The sequence below is a fragment of the Haliaeetus albicilla genome, chromosome 13 (genome assembly GCF_947461875.1).
Source record: "Haliaeetus albicilla chromosome 13, bHalAlb1.1, whole genome shotgun sequence".
Classification (NCBI taxonomy): domain Eukaryota; kingdom Metazoa; phylum Chordata; class Aves; order Accipitriformes; family Accipitridae; genus Haliaeetus; species Haliaeetus albicilla.
The window spans coordinates 31,427,412-31,445,188 of NC_091495.1; the positions used below are offsets into that span (position 1 = coordinate 31,427,412).

General features: G+C 38.9%; 1 protein-coding gene across 5 annotated transcripts in view; it reads right to left on the bottom strand.

The window, feature by feature from the left end:
* Positions 1-17,777, bottom strand: part of ACTN2 (actinin alpha 2) — a 70,943-nt gene that overhangs the window by 17,621 nt on the left and 35,545 nt on the right. For 3 of the 5 annotated variants that reach the window (XM_009930082.2, XM_009930080.2, XM_009930081.2), the window contains exons 6-12: positions 17,334-17,412; positions 13,813-13,894; positions 11,570-11,655; positions 8,764-8,856; positions 7,524-7,754; positions 5,021-5,168; positions 3,314-3,464 (exon numbers count right to left, since the gene is read on the bottom strand). In XM_009930082.2, the coding sequence (XP_009928384.2) occupies positions 3,314-3,464; positions 5,021-5,168; positions 7,524-7,754; positions 8,764-8,856; positions 11,570-11,655; positions 13,813-13,894; positions 17,334-17,412 (870 nt within the window). Of the gene's footprint in view, positions 1-3,313; positions 3,465-5,020; positions 5,169-7,523; positions 7,755-8,763; positions 8,857-10,343; positions 10,430-11,569; positions 11,656-13,812; positions 13,895-17,333; positions 17,413-17,777 lie in introns of all 5 variants that reach the window. The other 2 variants (XM_069800678.1, XM_009930079.2) reach the window with 1 other exon arrangement.

Here is a 17,777-nt window from a genome sequence, read left to right on the forward strand (position 1 = left end):
AGAGCACAGCCATTTCTATTCATTTGGTTATTTGAATCTACAGCCTTTAGAAACTAAAAATCATCAAGCTATTCCTATTGATCTTACAAGTAATTCAATCTTATCTGTAAAGAATTAAAAATTCAGTCAAATTTTGTCCTGATTCAGAGAAAGAAAAACTTACGTACGAGCTCACTTTCAGAACCGTGATAGTGTCACAAAAATAACCTGCTGAGCAACATGCTTTAGCACTGCTTCAGAACCAGGCTCGTGTTAATCATGCATGTAAGCACAATTTGAGCCCAGGTTTCCAGAAGCAAAAAGACTCTGCAAATCAGTGCTACAGATAGTGCTCTTCTTGGCTGAAAATAAGTGGCTATACTAGAAGTGATGGATATACAAGAAACTACAGTAAAAAAAAATTTTATCTTGATGATTGAAAACATTGAAATGAGCACACAAGATCATAAATGAATATGGCATTTCATAGTACAGCTCACTGAAGTTCTATTTAGCATTTTGCTATTGCCATAAATGGCAAATTCCACTTTAGAAATGCCTGACTTTTTCCAGCTTTGTACATAGCCCTGTCCAAGCCTCGTCGTGCCTCATTGCCAAGGAATATCTAAGTCTATACAGGCTGGAACACAACAATCTTACTGCAGCATCCTGGCTGGAATCACCTGCTTGCACACATGCACAAATCCTTTATCTAACAGCACCAATCAACAAGCTTGTAGCACCTTTAACCTTAACCACACAGTGGACTGAGCTGCTGCAGCAGAAAATACCAGAACAGACAGAAACTGTAACTGGTAGAGTTCAAGGTCTCACAGCAATTGCTCTCCTTTGAAATAGTGACATTAGGCAGCCAAGAGATTGACTAAAACAAAACATGGAGGTGTACTGACTTGGAATTTGGACACAGATGATGATAACGATTTCATAAGGGCCTGATCAAGTGATGAAAAAAACTAAGGAAAAAATACCCACATTGACTAATAGGCTTTGTACCAGGTGCCAATCCACATTTCTTAGCATCCAGACATTAGTCAATCCTTCTTTAAAAATATGAATGGAGAAAGAAAATTGGCATGTTCCTCCATAATTTCATTGTGTGAGGAATTATGTATAAATAATTAAAATCAATATTTAAATAGAAGTTGTCCGTTTGCTTGCAGCTAATGATAACACTTGACCTTTATGACTTTTCATTAAGTGTTCTCCAAGGGCACTAAGCATAACTGAGCTACTGAGTCTCAGTGAAAAATCAGGCACTGATAGCCCCATTTTATGACGAAGCAGAGAAGTTGACGTAGAGCATCTCTAAAAGCAATGGGTTTTCAGCATCTTTGCAGCCCAGGCCACAAATAACTCGTTTAACTTCACACAGCAAATTACTGAAACAACTGAGAAGAGACAATCCTAAAATAGACAGGATACAGTGTTCACTGGCCTCACCAGCGGTAAAGGACACAGGGTTCAAAACGCTGGTAAGCAGATGCTGTGCTATGTATACTACATTCCCGAAGTTTCTCATCACTTGTAAAGCTGAAGCTGAATTAACAATGATTAGGTGTTTCAGAAACTTTCTTTAGTACAAAGAGGAACAAATAACTCCACAACAGAGATCATGGCATGCCAGAAGGTTTTTCATAAGCTCACATACTCAGTGAAATCTCCATTCTCTGTGTTTTTTAGGCTTCTTTCACACTAACTAAAAACCAGTGCTTACTCTGCCCACTGTGCTTTACTTTTCCTCCTTTAAATAATCTTGAAAGATAGGACTTTTCTTCTAAATCCATTTGAATTATACAATTACTGTAAGTGCTGTTGCTATCAGGTATGAACTACATCTTTAGACAACTCTCTGATTTTTAAATTGTTAATGAATGTGGAGCTGTTTATGAGTCATGGTCCTTCATAGTGAAAAGAGGGCATGCTTTTAACACTTGAGTTTTGAGCAGTAACTGTTTTGCCTATTCAAGAAGGTGAGAAGCTGAAACTTGGAGAGCTGAAGCCAAGGGCAGGAATCTGAAAATTTTGATCTTGGCTCCTGTTTTAACCACTACTGCACATTTGTTCCTGTTGGCTTTACAGATTTATAATGCAGGTGAGCAATGAATTTAAGTATGTGCCAAATTGCTAAGATCAGGAGTAATGCCACTGATTTACTGTACAAAACTGCTGCAATTAACTGCAGAAGATTATAAAAATCAAATGTGCTTATCTTTGTGTACGCACCAAGACTTTACCAGAATGGGACCATCAGTATGTAACGCTACATTCCTGTTGGTGTGGGCACAACTTTGCCAACAAAACTGTGCTTCACACAGGTGAATTAACTTTGCTGACAAAACTGTGCTTCACACAGGTGAATTAACAGTCTTCCCAAAACCAAAAGCAAGCTCCACCGATAAAGACAGAGTTGAGCCAGAGTAACTGCATCAACACTCAGGATTTCTGCTGCCATAAGGATGTCTGTCAGTCAGGGGCCTCGACTTTTCACATCCCTGACCTATGCAGTTGATGTCAACAATACAGATGTAGCCTAAATGTGTTGTAGCATTGTTCCCAGCTTTCACTGTGTTTGCTCTGGGCATAGTACGCTGAGTGAGCAAGTGTTGGTCCTCTGGCTAAGTTGATGGCACCGTGGGTGAGAACTCCTGCTCTCCTATAGGAAAGCTTGTGTGCTTGATTGCTTGTGTGACCCTGAGCAAGTTACTTAGTTTTCATATGCCCCACTGCCCTTCTGTAAAATGAAGACAATGACACTGCCAAATATAATACAAAGAGATTGTGAAAATAAGTATACTAGAGACAATTACATCTTCAGAAAAGTCCGTGCATTACCCAGTACTGTGGGGATAATTTAGGGATATGAAGCCCTTTGAAAGGATCAATATACTTGTGTGAAAATACTTGATTTTAAAGTGAAGATGCTTGATCTGTAATTTGTGTAAGTGAAATTATTTTCTAAGTTAAACAACTCATAGCCAGTACCTCTCAGCAGACCATATGAACTGAGAAATAAACACCTCCAGGATTCCCATCAACACACAATGGACTCATCAGCAGAGCTAATGCTAAAATATTACTGTTAAGTCAATTTTAAAATGTTTGATTTCAAATAATTTTAGTCAGTTGAGTATCTATATTTGGTTGGGGGTAAGGGGGAGATGAGGGAAAGGTCTCAGTGACCAGCTCAGATAATATACTTACGAAGCTATCTCTGGAATTCTTACGTTGGTACCTATGACACTATCAAATTCATTGGAAAGAGTTTATCGCAAAGTTAAATGTCAGCAGCTGCAAGCCTTTAAATGGAACATACTTCAGCTCCTGCGCAATGGCAGCGATCTGTTCCACCCTGTCCTGGTGAGCAGCCAAATCACTCTCAAAAGCTTCATGTTTCCTTAACATGGCGCGGACTTCTGTCAGAGAAGCAGATTCATAATCCTTCTGAAGCAAGATCTGCTCTTTGCCTGAAAGAGGAAATTAAAATATTAGTAATTTTTTACAAATTCATTGGTTAGAACAATTGCAAATTTAGTCAACTTTTTAAACTGAGGCATGGTGATCACATGTATGAGATGAAGTCCCACCCCCACTGAAATCAGTAGCAAATTGTCAGCACAACAGTGTTACTCAGAAATATATATATTTTTAAAGATCTCTCAGTAATTCCTTGATTTTTGCACAGGCTGTTTATACTGGTCTAAAATAGCAAGTATTACATTGCTTGAGAAACTGGCATAAAAATGGTATATTGGCAAAAACTGGGACTCTAAACTATTGTGATAAGTCTTTTGTAGAGTAGACTTACAAAATCAGAAATCACGCTGCTACACTCAGCTTCCCTCTTACTAATGTTGTTACTCTTTTTCGTGTTCTGCCTTCAATTCATTATTCATTGCAGCACTTCCAAAAAAAACCAAACAAAAAAATTGAGATGTGTGGCTGCCTTTTGTATCAAACACTTAATAGTCAGTGGAAAATGCCAACCTATTTACAAAAGGCTAGAGAAGGAAAGAGGAAATCAGAAACTGAAATATTACTCCTCAGTAGCTCCTGCGCTGGACAACTGAATCCTAACAGACAGCCCCTACAACTGCAGCTCACCACATGGCATTACACAGCTCTGTGAATTCTAGAGCCAGAAGGGACTATTGTTTCACTTGCTATGTACCAGCTTATGTGAAGTTTTCCCTGCCTAACAGCCATAACATGTCACCATGAGTACTTTATGCTCAGAAAATAGGCTCTCAGGGCTGATAAACACTGTTGTTTCCCTTCTAGTATCTGCTTGGCAGCCATTTACAGCCTTGTATGCTTCCAGCAACTGTGTTAAGGGATGGACTCCGGTTTACTTTCACAGTGTGAAAAGATTCTAGCTGGAGAAAGCCAGAAGCATGGCAGAAGCAGGAAGACTGTTGTCGGGGCAAACAAGAGGATGATAGAGCAGATCTACATTTAATGGTCTCCAACAAAACCATATGCCAGTGTATGCTCCTATAGCTGTTACAACTACACCTAAGGTTAGGTTACCATTCAAAAACACAACTATAAATGGGGTGTTATCCAGGGTATGGAGCAAAGCAGAAATGAGTCCGTTATCATGGAGTTTATGTGGACTGTTCAAAACATCATGATGGCCAAATGATAATCAACTCAGAATAACTCAGTTAATAATTTCACATTTAACCCATGGTCTGTCTGCATTCCTGGTTGGATTGCTGGTGTACAAATACATAAGCATGCATTAGCAGTAATGGCCTCTATTAAGATGCTGAATATTCCCATTAAGTTTGACTCACTACCTCAAGATTATGATTTTTACAGTTACATTTCATTAGCAATGTGCCTACAAGTTAGGAACATGACTAGTCAACAAAACGTGCAATTTTATCTGTTATTATTTTAGGTTTCTAAAACTGTCCAAACTACTTACGAGTGAGTCTCTGGCTAGCAAATATTCAGCACTGACAGTTCAACCTTGAACATCAGAACATTAAAAATGTTAAAAGTCATCTCTGCTCACCATATGCCCACTGTTCATGAGTGGAAGCCTTCTGCCTGAATTTCTCAGCCAAATGTTCAAGTCTCTCCAGTCTTCGTATTTCATTCAGCAGCCACTCTTCATAGCCTTTCTCAGCTTGTTCAAGTCTCTGCCAAGCGCCGGCAATATCCTGTGAAGAGAATACAAGGGAGAGAGGGGATGAAACTATAATCTCTTTCTGTCCAAATTTGCAGATTTCTGATTCATTCACAATTTTGCTTGAAAAAAGAGAAATTTTTATGTCCAGTTTTTGTAAAATCACAGAACCATAGAAAATGTTGTCAGGCAGCTCAAGAAGTCTTGTAGTCCAGATATCTGCTCCTAATAGTGTGCCCTATTCAGGTGGGTTCACGAAAGGAACTCCTATACAAATAGCTTCCAAGCATAGCTATACATTCAGTGTCTTCATGATATATTGCTTTTACCTCCCATTTTACAATGTGCGTGTTCTGTTATGACATACCTATCTTATCAAAGTGCTTTGCTCTCGGAAGTTGACAACAGCAAAATTATTAGTGTCAAGAGGATTTGGTTTGTATTTTATGTGGAACACAAACTCATTTCACTTTGTGGTACACAGTTTTGTGAGCTTCCTTAGAAACTCAAAGGCATGAGTAGGAAACTGAAGTGACAGGCTGTCCTGGTTTTGGCTGGGATAGAGTTGATTTTCTTTCTAGTAGCTGGTATAGTGTTATGGTTTGGGTTCAGTATGAGAAGAATGTTGATAACACACTGATGTTTTCAGTTGTTGCTAAGTAGTGTTTAGACTAAGCCAAGGATTTTTCAGCTTCTCGTGCCCACCCAGCAAGAAGGCTGGAGGGGCACAAGAAGTTGGGAAGGGACACAGCCAGGACAGCTGACCCAAACTGGCCAAAGGGGTATTCCATACCATGTGACGTCATGCCCAGTATATAAAGCGGTGGGAATTGGCCTGGGGGGATCGCTGCTTGGGAAATAACTGGGCTTCAGTCAGCAAGTGGTGAGCAATTGCACTGTGCATCACCTGTTTTGTATATTCCAATCCTTTTATTAGTATTGTCATTTTATTATTGTTATTATTATCATTATTAGTTTCTTCCTTTCTGTTCTATTAACCTGTTCTTATCTCAATCCACAAGTTTTACTTTTTTTCAGATTCTCTCCCCCATCCTACTGGGTGGGGGGGGAGTGAGTGAGCGGCTGTGTGGTGCTTAGTTGCTGGCTGGGGTTAAACCACGACATAAACAAAATCTTTACACAAGTTTCGTGAGCTTCCTCGGAAACTCAAAGGCACGAGTAGGAAACTGAAGTATTTTTTGTGTATGGGTGTCGTGGTTTAACCCCAGCCAGCAACTAAGCACCATGCAGCCGCTCACTCACTCCCCCACACACACACAGTGGGATGGGGGAGAAAATCGGGAAAAAGAAGCAAAACCCGTGGGTTGAGATAAGAACGGCTTAATAGAACAGAAAAGAAGAAACTAATAATGACAATGATAACACTAATAAAATGACAACAGCAATAATGAAAGGATTGGAATGTACAAATGATGCACACTGCAATTGCTCACCACTCGCCGATCGACACCCAGTTAGACCCCGAGCGGCGATTCCCTGCCCCCACTTCCCAGTTCCTATAATAAATGGGACGTCTCTTGGTATGGAATACCCTGTTGGCCACTTTGGGTCAGGTGCCCTGGCTGTGTCCTGTGCCAGCTTCTTGTGCCCCTCCAGCCTTCTTGCTGGCTGGGCATGAGAAGCTGAAAAATCCTTGACTTTAGACTAAACACTACTTAGCAACAACTGAAAGCATCAGTGTAATCAACATTCTTCACATACTGAACTCAAAACATAGCACTGTACCAGCTACTAGGAAGACAGTTAACTCTATCCCAGCTGAAACCAGGACAATGGGGAGTGGACAATGGCCTTTTCCAGATAGTGCAATCGTCTGTTTAGCAAATCTAAGCAACCAAAACACAATGATAGAACAGAGTACAGATAGAACAGGTTTGCTACATTCAACAGGAAATGTTTTGACCCACAGTCAACTCACAATACTTATCAGCAGATGAGAATTCTTGGTACTGACTATTGTTATCTTCATGGTCGTAAGAAAAAACAAAATTTAATTTTAAAAAGTAGAAAAAAGCAGAAACATATATTGAACAATGTCTGTTTCTGTAAGTCTGATGACCAAACTGTCAGTGAAACCACTGTGAGTTTTGCTTAAATAAACACTATCTGGCCTCACTGATAGAGAAGTATTGGTAATGCTCCCAAAGAAAGCTCTGTATCGTCTCATATCTTAAGACTATTTGCTCTTAGGGAAAGCCTTCAAAGAGGCAGGAGCATGCTTAAGAGGAAGCAAGATTCTACAATGAAAGGGAACATGTAAAAACAGTCGTTTGATATTGATAAAGTGGCTTTTCAATCCTTCACACTGAAATTTTTGTGAGAAGGTTGATAAAAAGGAGAATGGAATATCAATGCCTCCTTTACTTACTGAAACCATTTTTCCCTCTGATGGCATGAAAGCTGGCCGATTGCTGATTCTCAGTTTTGTCTGCAGGGTGTTGAAATTGATCTCCAGTTGACATTTCTCTTGGACTTTGGGAGGTTTGTGTTTGCGGCGGTAGTCCCGGAAATCCTCTAATTTCTTCTGCATAGCCTGCATTGTTTTTTCTGGGGTCCTGTTTTCCAGCCAAGGAATTGTCCGGCGAATCCATTCTAAAAGCTTTCAAGCCAACACAAACAGTTGAAATAAAGGCAATGGAAAAGCAACCAAAAAAAGATCATACTGAATGCACAAATCCTAATCAAGTTTGCTCCATTTTAATATTATTGACTTCAGTTGGTATCAGTGCCTTAATGGCAAGTAAGCACAAGATTTTCAAAGCTGCACAATACTTTTTTTACTGATTTGCCCAGATATTCTAGGTATTTCTAGAAATACCCTGATTTTCAGATAGATGAACACACATGCAAGGTGTAACCTGAGTTACCCAAAATCACTTGCCACTTTCAAAAGTATTGGTCTTGATATTTCAAGTAGTCATAGTTACGAGATCAGGACAGACGCCAGCCAAGTAACTCCAGTCATATAAAAACCTTCAGTCAGAAGTCCGTACGTGCCAATGTAGCACTACTGACTCTGTGTCTATGATCTCAGTATGTTTTTGCAGGTTATGCATTAAAGACAAGGGAGCTCTCACTTGTGCACTACACATCTGTAGTCCTGACTCAACAAATTTGCCATTTAATAAGAAAGGATGGGAGGAGTACAATGTGCCCCCTTCTTCATTCATTTGCTCCCTGTGTTCACAGGTGCATTGTGAACACCCTGAGACACCCTGTCAAGGTGTGCTTTGCAGTACACAAAGCCAACGGGCTTGCTTGGAGTGACGGGATCCTGTGTGTTCCACATGCGGTCAAGGATGGCTATCTCTGGAGATTAGAGAGACAGCAAGCCTGGTCTTGGGGCAGACCAATGACAGGCCTCAAAACACCCTTTTTTTGCACATTAATGAGACTGAGTGGCTTGCTGGAGGTCACACAGGAAGTCTGTGGCAAAGGAGTCACCTGAACCTTGACATCTTGGGCAACTGAGCTTTGTAACCTACCACTGTGAGATTTACCCTTATAGTGTCTTCAGTTTCCTATCTTGCAGACAGTGCATGTATCTTTCAGCTTTCAGTATTTCATGAACGTAATTATCAGCATGTTATGAATACAGCTGTCTTTACCTCACTTGCTAGTCTCTCATACTCCTCCATCAACCTCTCATTTTCCTGATTCACAGCAAGCACCTTACAGATCCGGTTAGCTGCAGTCTCAGCCTGTAAAACACAGCAAATAAACAGGACATATTCATAAACACATTCTGAGAAAGGTACAGGCTTGGAGAAAGAGAGAGAATGCGGCTGCTGCAAATAAAAATCACATTGTTTTATAGTTGTTGATTTGTGCTCCTAGGTTACTTAGATATATGTTTACCCTCCTTCTTTAGTCACAGATTCCAATGGCCTGAATAAGGCACAGATCAGCACAGAAGCACCTGGTTGTACAATGAAGCCTTATTATACAAGGGAGTATTACACACTGCCATTATAGCTGTCTAATAAACCTTTTATTTTCAAAGATGACTCAGGCCATTCTTAAAGTCATCCTATTAGGCTAATTTTTTTAAATCACACAAAAAAAGTATTAGATTTGTTAGCCACACTGGAAAGACACATCATGTGATTCAGGAGTCCCAGACCACTCTGTATTTGCACATCATATGTACATACACCCTTGAGAATATATGCAGCTCAACCACTGACAGCAAATCTTTTCATGCCTCCTGCCAAATTTATTTGCGAAGGCACTGTGTAGCTCTGCCATATTTAAAATTTACATTAACAGTTTGACATAACATATTTATACTTTCACACAAATGTGAGTCTGGAGTATATCTAATAGAATAAATATCTGTGTAGACTCCTGTGTTACAGAGTATGTGGAATCCCCCTTTTGCCTGAATAGCAAACCCTTCATACCCAGAAGCAAGAGGGCACAATAGCATCGCTGTGCTCTGATAAGGTGTAGGGGGCCTACCGGACAGGAAAAGAAAGGAAATCCTGAGGAGGAAAGAGAAATATCAACTACTTTAAGGGGGGTTTATTATTTTTTTCACATAAGTTGGGTTATGTCCATTTGTACGCTACAAATGTATGAAGCAGAACAGTGGGAAATGCCACATTTGTAAGCGAGAATCTCAGCCTGTAGGACAGATCTGCTGCTGATATTCTTGCCATTTATACTAGTACTTTGATCCACCAATAATTCAATTGGCTTCAGTGGGAACCAGGCACAAATACTATGTTGGATGTCTTCTGTGCCTTTCTGCATCTTTAGGCATCTTTGAAAATCTACCCCTAAATCACTACTCACCATGAGTAAGTCTAGAATAGTCTCAAATCTCCAAAAGTCAAATATTCTTCTATGCAGAAAATGCATAAGATGTTGATGTAGCAACAAATAACAACTCCATTTCACAGTATCTTCAAATACAGTTTTTCTGAAATAGTCTTTATCATCACCAAATAAAGACCCAAAATTAGAAACAGGAATGTCCATTGGTATCAAAGAAGTTCAACTCGCTACAGAACATTAACTAAAACAGGTTCAAGTGTTGGTTAAAAACAAGTATTAGTACTAAAGGAATACTTGCAATTGTTAATTAAAACCACAAAGTACTAAATTAGTTTTTTTTAATAAACTAGTGGAAATGTGAAACAACCAATCAAAAACACAGCAACCTGAAGGGACAGTTGATTAATACCTGCTCTGCTCCAGCAAAAGCATGGTAGAAGCAGGACACATATGTCATGATAGCTCTCTCATCAGGTTTGGGAGTGTTCACAATATCTACAAAAGGGGAGGGGAGAAATGAAAACAAAACAAACAAAAGAATCGAGGAGTAGAAAACAGGATGAATAAATAAAAGCACAATATAGTGTCGTTCTGATTGTTTTCTTGTCCATAGCTCTGTACTCTGGAAACTCTACAAAGCTGTAATAAATTTAGTGTTAGATTGATGGGTGCTGACAGAATAAAACGTACACTAGAAATTCAACACAAGCTCTTACAAAGAGGTGGACATTTTTTAATAAGCTTGATCCTGCAGTACTGTCACAGGGGGAGTGACCTTAATTTTACCAGGACTATCTGCTTGAGAACCGGCACACATATGTCTGGTGACTTAAAACGTGGGGTTTTTTTTTACTAAGACACAGGAAGGACAGACTACATTTTGATCTGGGGAGATGTTCTCTGGAAGTTGCATGTGGATTAGTTATAACCTTAGCATTATATATCTGTATTCTTTATGTTACTAATACCTGAAGTATGTCCAACTCTGAACTGCCTTGCTTTTTAAAATTTTCCTTCTTTTCATTAGGACATGATTCCAGAGCTGTTCTGAGATGTCTGTGTATGTTTCTGTGTCTGTTTTGCATAGTAGCAACCTTTTATGTCGCTGTTTATACTTACCATTAAGCATTTAACATTTTAAAAACAATCCTGAAAGCATAAGAGAAGGGTTTATTCTCTGAGCATCTGTTATGATGATTTGACATCTGTAGCAGGAATAATATCCAGCAGGGACAAAAAAGATGGCATTCTGCTATTGAAATTGTTTTTTCACTATGAGCTTATTTTCACCTTGCATTTTTAAAGGTGCTTCAAATAAATGCACACAAGTTCAATTAAAGAGAATAATGTCCTCTATCCCATTCAGTAACCAGCTGTCAAAAACCTACTGGATATTACTAGTAAATATACAGAAAGATGAGACAGGAAGGCTTGTTCCTATAGAACAAATGGATAGACTACTACTGGCTCTACTGAGACAATGGCTCACAGAGAAAATCAGGCAAAAGGAAATGAGCTCAGCTCTAAGACGCTGTCCTAGTAACTAGTGAGGAAAAGATCGGAAGAGGAATAACTGCTGAAAGAAACAAGACAGAAGGTGAAGGATGAGATCTGATCCATCTTCTACAGTCTCACCTTCTGAGCACCAGCAAATGCATGGTAGTAACAGGAAACATAAGTCATAATGGCTCTTTCATCAGGTCTGGCAGTGTTTACTACATCTGTGTAGAGAGAAGAGGGTTAACTGCTCAGAAATTCTCACAAGGTACTTCCATCAGATTATGCTGATGATGCCACCTCAGTGCTGTAAGGATTCAAAATAAATACACCATTATTCAGGTTGCATCTGTTTACTGATATCAGTGCAAAGCTACCTAAGCTTTAGGCATCAGTAAATGGAAAAGATATAACTCTCCCTGAAATGCCAAAACGTCTGAAGGCTGAGACTTCACAGAAGGGTATTGCTACCTTCTGGTTTGTGGAAGCTTCCAAGCAGATGGCACAGCTGGCAGATCTACTGGGTTCAGTTTCACTGTTGCTCCAAAGCAACTTCACCTAAACCACTACAATTATTCCAGAGTTAAACACAGCCACTGACAGTCACAAAATAGGAGTGCATACAGTGTATATTAGCACAGGGTCCCTGTGACTGACAGGATATTGACATATATTGGAAACCTGTAGAACTCCTGCAGTCCAGAAATGCATTTTGAGCTAAAAAAAGCTTGGATAGTAACAGTTTTGCAATCCCTGCACCAGTCTCTTTTTAAGTTAATAGCATAAATCACAGGAGAGTTTGGCTTAGCTGGTTGATAGCTTTGTCCCTATTATGGCAGGAAAGAGTAAAAGCACAGAGAGGGTGCAATCAAGGTATGGGTACGTTGGTAAAAATGGACCTTTTCAATACTTAACAGAGAAAGGCAGGAAAAGGTGGTTTTACACCAATTACGGCTGAGTGATGAATTACGCTTCTGCAAGCTGCAAGGATTCCTGCCAATGTAAGGAGTGGGAAGACACTGGTGTGAAAAGACCCAGGAACGAGGTGACAATTTCTAATATTAACAGTGGGATTTCTAAGTTCAGGACCAATGTATTTACTGATTTTGCATCTACTTCACATAGTTGTGAACAAAACCTTCCTAAGTTTCCACTGAGAACACAGTGGAAGTAAAGAGAGTAAAAAGTGATGGTGAATACCTAGAGGGTGTTAGAAGAAGCATGATTTCATTTCCCCCTTCCCTGCCAAGAAGGAGAATAGTAAGATAAGGGCTAGAATGTGCAGAAAATCTGCTGAGGGAAAAAAAAAGGTATCTTACATTGTATGTGAAGAGAAAAAAATGAGGAAAGGAGAATGATAGTAGGAGCTGTTCAATGGTAAGGAGGTAGCACTTCTGTTTATTCCTTGCACAGTATTTCAGAGTAAAATAATTAAGTGGTCCTTGAAAGGGGAACTGCAATTCAAAAGATGAAAACTATTAGTTTTGAAGCATGAAGGTGAAAAGAAGAAACCTCTTCAATGAAGACATCACAACCTGGATTTTCCAAATCATCCTGTATTGGCCTAACTTTCCTACCAAAGACTTCAAGAGGAGCAGACACAGTTCGAGTGCTCTGGATAATTCCAATGCTATCACTGTTCTACTGACAAGCCACCAGAGCAGAGTCTGCATAATTAGAGAAGAATGCTTTGAACTAGTGTAGGCAAATTCCAGTATTTTGGCACCACTTTTTGTGTGGAGTACAAAAGTTTGGTTATCTTGAAGAAATTCAGGTAACTTTAATAAATATTTCCTTGTTATTTGTCAACAAACTCTAAAGATTGTTGGAGAAACCAAACATGAAACTATTTGTTAAAACTATCACTGCAAAAAGTTTACAATTAAAATAAACAAGAAAAAAATGCTTCCTTCAACCTAGCTCTCTTTCATGGGAGGCATGTTGTTACTATATTTTGAAAGTTCTATACTTCTATTTCTATTTCTGGCCCTCGCACTTAAACATTTAAAAAAGTGAATATGCTTTAAGCTGCCAACAGTTGTATTTCCCTTTATTAGACTTAGATTTTAATTTCTTAAAGGCAAAGATTATCTTTTGATCCTGCATTTTACCTCAGTTACCACAGTGGGGCCATGTGCTGAGGTTAGGGTCCAAAGTACTATAATAAATGCAAACAATAACAAACAATAAGCAATGAAGCAAAAAGTGAGTTAAATTATCCAATACATGGGGAACAAGAAGGAAAACACTGTTTGAAAACAAAGCAGGTTGCTCCATTATGGTTCATGTGGAACGAATGTTGAAAACTTGCTAGGTACAAAACAAGTCTTACTGTCTCCTGCTTGTGAGTAACACAAACTTCAGTAAGATATAACTCTCACCTTCTGCATCCAACATCTTAGGGATATCCAAATGCTTTTCAGCAATTTCCATGGCAAGGTTGATATTTCCTATGGGGTCATCCTGCATTAAAGAAGAAAATACAACTAGTCAAAGACAGAAGTTTTTCCTTGAAGCAAGACTACAGTAGGTACACTAAAACTTACTCTGTTTTTCCAAACTGTAAACTGGAGTCACAACTACTGTTCTTCAAATAGCAAAGTCTAGGTATATAAACTTTTGGTCTATCTACTGCTATACTTTCAAAAGAAAACATTAATAACCTATTATGTATCAGTAGGACTCTGCTGCAAATATATTCTGGAGGGGAACATAGATAATGTATGCAGTGTACATTCATAATTGTGAGCTAATTCTGAATCAAGTACAGCAGTAATACATACAGTCAAGGCCACTGGTCCAGTACACTGTACTAGACCATTCATCACAAAGTTAGTCCTGCATGTTTTATACCTACTATACGTTATATTACAGTGATAGGAGTTCTACTGAGTTCTCTGTTGGTCAGGTGCATGCATGAGAAGAAGCAAGCACAGACAGAAGAACAGTTCTCCAGAAGAAGCAAAACTCCCCAGTTTTGGCTTGGACAGTCAAATCTGTAATGCCTCTATAAACTGAATTTGAGAGCTGTGGAAATTGAAGAACTTCTTGTTTTGATTCTGATTTTGGTTTTTGAAGGAAAGAGAAAGGAAGCAATGAGCACAGTTCAGATAAACAGCACACATTTCATGTCTTACGCTACAGACAGCTATTGCTGACAACAGAGGAGTGTGTCAGATTAGGGCTGCTCTTAAGGCAGCCTCCCTGTATCAGCTTGGAGAGAAAACACCCTATGTGAAATGGCAGTTCATGCCATTAATGTTATTATTATTTTCACATATTCACAAACTGCTAAATGATCATAGCCCCTCTGAACAATGCCAATGTCTACAGAGAGAGGTTGGGAAAATAGGACACAGAAGAGCAAAGTTAGAGATGCTGGAGGGCACTGGAAAAATGTTAACAGGTTTTCTGTAGGGAGTTTCGAGGGCTTGCATTTGAAAACAGACACTTCCTATAAAAGGATCCAGTATCAAGAATGCTGCTTTGTCTACTTTGAAATTAACTTAGTAAGATTACATAGTATGGAATCACAGCAATTATTTCAGTTTCACAGAAGCCTGTTCCTCAGGCACATACATATGCCAGGTATCATAAGTAGTAACACCCATGACGTCTTTCTATAAACATACCATACTAGACAGCCTTTCCTTTAAAAGCTGCATGTTCAATAAAATGTGCTATGAAGAACAGTTTACATTTTGAAACCTAACAAATTGGGTATAATAGAATACAGTGTCTCTAATCATAAGCTCTTACTCTATCATCATTTAGCAGTTTTGTGCATCATTGACATTAAGAGAAACTTAAAATGTAGACAATATTTAAAACTCATGAATCTACTTTTGCTATTACACAAGACACCATGTGTAATACAACATTTACTAAATGTGTATACCAAAACTCTTACTCAAATTAAATGGCACAAAACTACACTAAATCTAAGAGAGACCTATTGACTAGGTTAAAACACTTATGGATGAGCGATGAGCACCTCCTATCTGTGTGCTTGGTACTAAGACCATGAGTAAATAGTGCTCCACTGGTAAAGGATTTATTTACAATCACAGCAACTTCTGAATAATTGGAGATCTCCATCACCCATCCTTTTAAACAAAACTACAAGCCACAGTGACTAAAAATCTCTGCTACAGCTAAAGAAATACCTCATCTAACTTTTCATAGTCAAGAAGGTCAGGCCTGTGTCTATGGATAAGGGCACTGAAAGCAAGGCCATCTTTCCAGCTACAAGTTCACACAAAACACATTGGTGAGAAAAGGAAAGGACAGCATGCAGGAGATAAGAAACCAAGAAACAAGACACCAAGACAGCTGTTAATGTAACCAAAATGAGCAGTCAATCAAACACAGCCAGGTCAGAAAAGCAAGATCTATTTTAGGATTTTTCTGCATGTGCTTTACGTGCCACAGCTCAGCCTCAGTTTGAAACCTGACCTGTTCTTATTTTGGAAACCTCTAAGAGGGAGATAGTAATGCTGAAGCAGATCTGCTTATGTTCTATTCCCTTTTCTCAGCATTCATATATAGGATGGTTATACTGTGAAGCTCTTTAGTACTGCGTACCACTTTTCAAAGCACAGACTCAATCAAACTAATTTCTGTTTGTGCCATGCTTAAGCACGTGTACACAGAGGCGGGTAGCTTAGTCATTCCATGAAACTGTTCATCTGTAGGAAAGGTTGTATATAGAATTAAGAGAACAAGCTGGTGTTCATGGCTAGTATTTTGCCCTTTGGTTCAGATCTGCAGTTGTCTTAACTGCCTAAGTTAAAATCCTATGTGTTTAGGAATAAGTTCATTTAATTGTCATCACTGCACACCTTGGGGACTCCAGCATAAATTTAACATATATATAAAGCAGACTAAGTTTTCAAATAATTTCATTTCACTCATTTATCTTTTCCCTCCTCAAAGGCTTTTTGACAACCATCGATTCCACTAGTAAAATCAGTTTGTAATGGAGGGGCACGGAATGGAAAATATAGTCTACGATTTACCAGTCTCTCTCATCAATGAAAAGTTGCACTCAACAAATTAAAACCATGATTAAGTTTTCTGTTTTGCTGGTGTTTATGTGAGACCTCAAGATGCATTCATTCCAGAGAACAGAAAATGGTACCTATGTATTGAGAGCTAATGTGAAACGACAACACTTACTTTCTAGGTTTTATTCTTCAGTAATGATACCCAGAAATCCTGACATTATCACTTGCTCCTCATTCCTCCCTCTCAAACCAAAGTGGCTGGTATCTTTTAGAAAACGTGCATTTTGCCATGAGTAGCACACTGTAATAAAATAGTTTTGTAATCCTCATGAGGTACTACCTAAGGAAGTTAGGATATCAGTTTTGTTTTCACTTTTCTGGAAGTATAGGTAGACGTATAATCTAAGAATTAGTGAATATTTTCTATGTAAGACTAGTAATTTACTGCATACTCCTGATTACCAAGGGTAGTGTTTGTTCCAAGGAATTTCAGGATTAATTATCATCTCACCGTTTACTGCTCTGCTATCTACAGTCATTTACACCAGATAAAAACCAGGATGGACTGTACAATACTGTCAGTGGTGAATAGAGAATTCCAATGTATTTAACATCCATATTGGGCAGTGTAAAAGACTTCATCACCTGCCTGGCAGCTGAGGACCAGATTATTTGCAATAAAATGCTGAAATCATTGTAATGGGAAGGAAAGAAGGACACAGGACAGTCATGAGGTCCTTTCCTCCATGTCACTGCTTTTTTTTTTGGAGGGAGCTTAGAAAGCCAGTCAGAATTAGTATGCACTCCTCAGTTTGTCTTTTAGAAAACATGCTAAGCAAACCAGAAGTGAGCCAAATCATTGCAGGACAGCATGCTGTACCACCCAGACTAATGACCTTATTTAGCTTGGAGTAGTCAATAAGATCAGGTCGGTGTCTGTGGATAAGTGCACATAATCCAAGGCCATCTTTCCAGCTTTACAACAAAAAATAGAATGGAAAAAAATTAGTTAACAAAGTCATGGCATTTTACAGTTTGATCCTTGCTCAAGGCTTAAAATCAAGCAGGAACTCCCTGTCAAATCCTGACACTTATGTTCTGTCAACTCTCATGTCTCTGAGCTTTTCTGCTACTGTACTCTTTTTCCTGTAGTACATATCTTACTCTACAGACCATACATGCTTAAGGACTCCATAATACTTTTCTAGGCAACATACATTATGTGCAACAGTCCTGAATTTCAAGTGCTTAATTTGTGCAGAGTTCTAGGATAGCTCAGAGTACACATTCATCAATGAAAGTGCATAATCTCCTATTACACTTATAGCACGTTTGTGAAA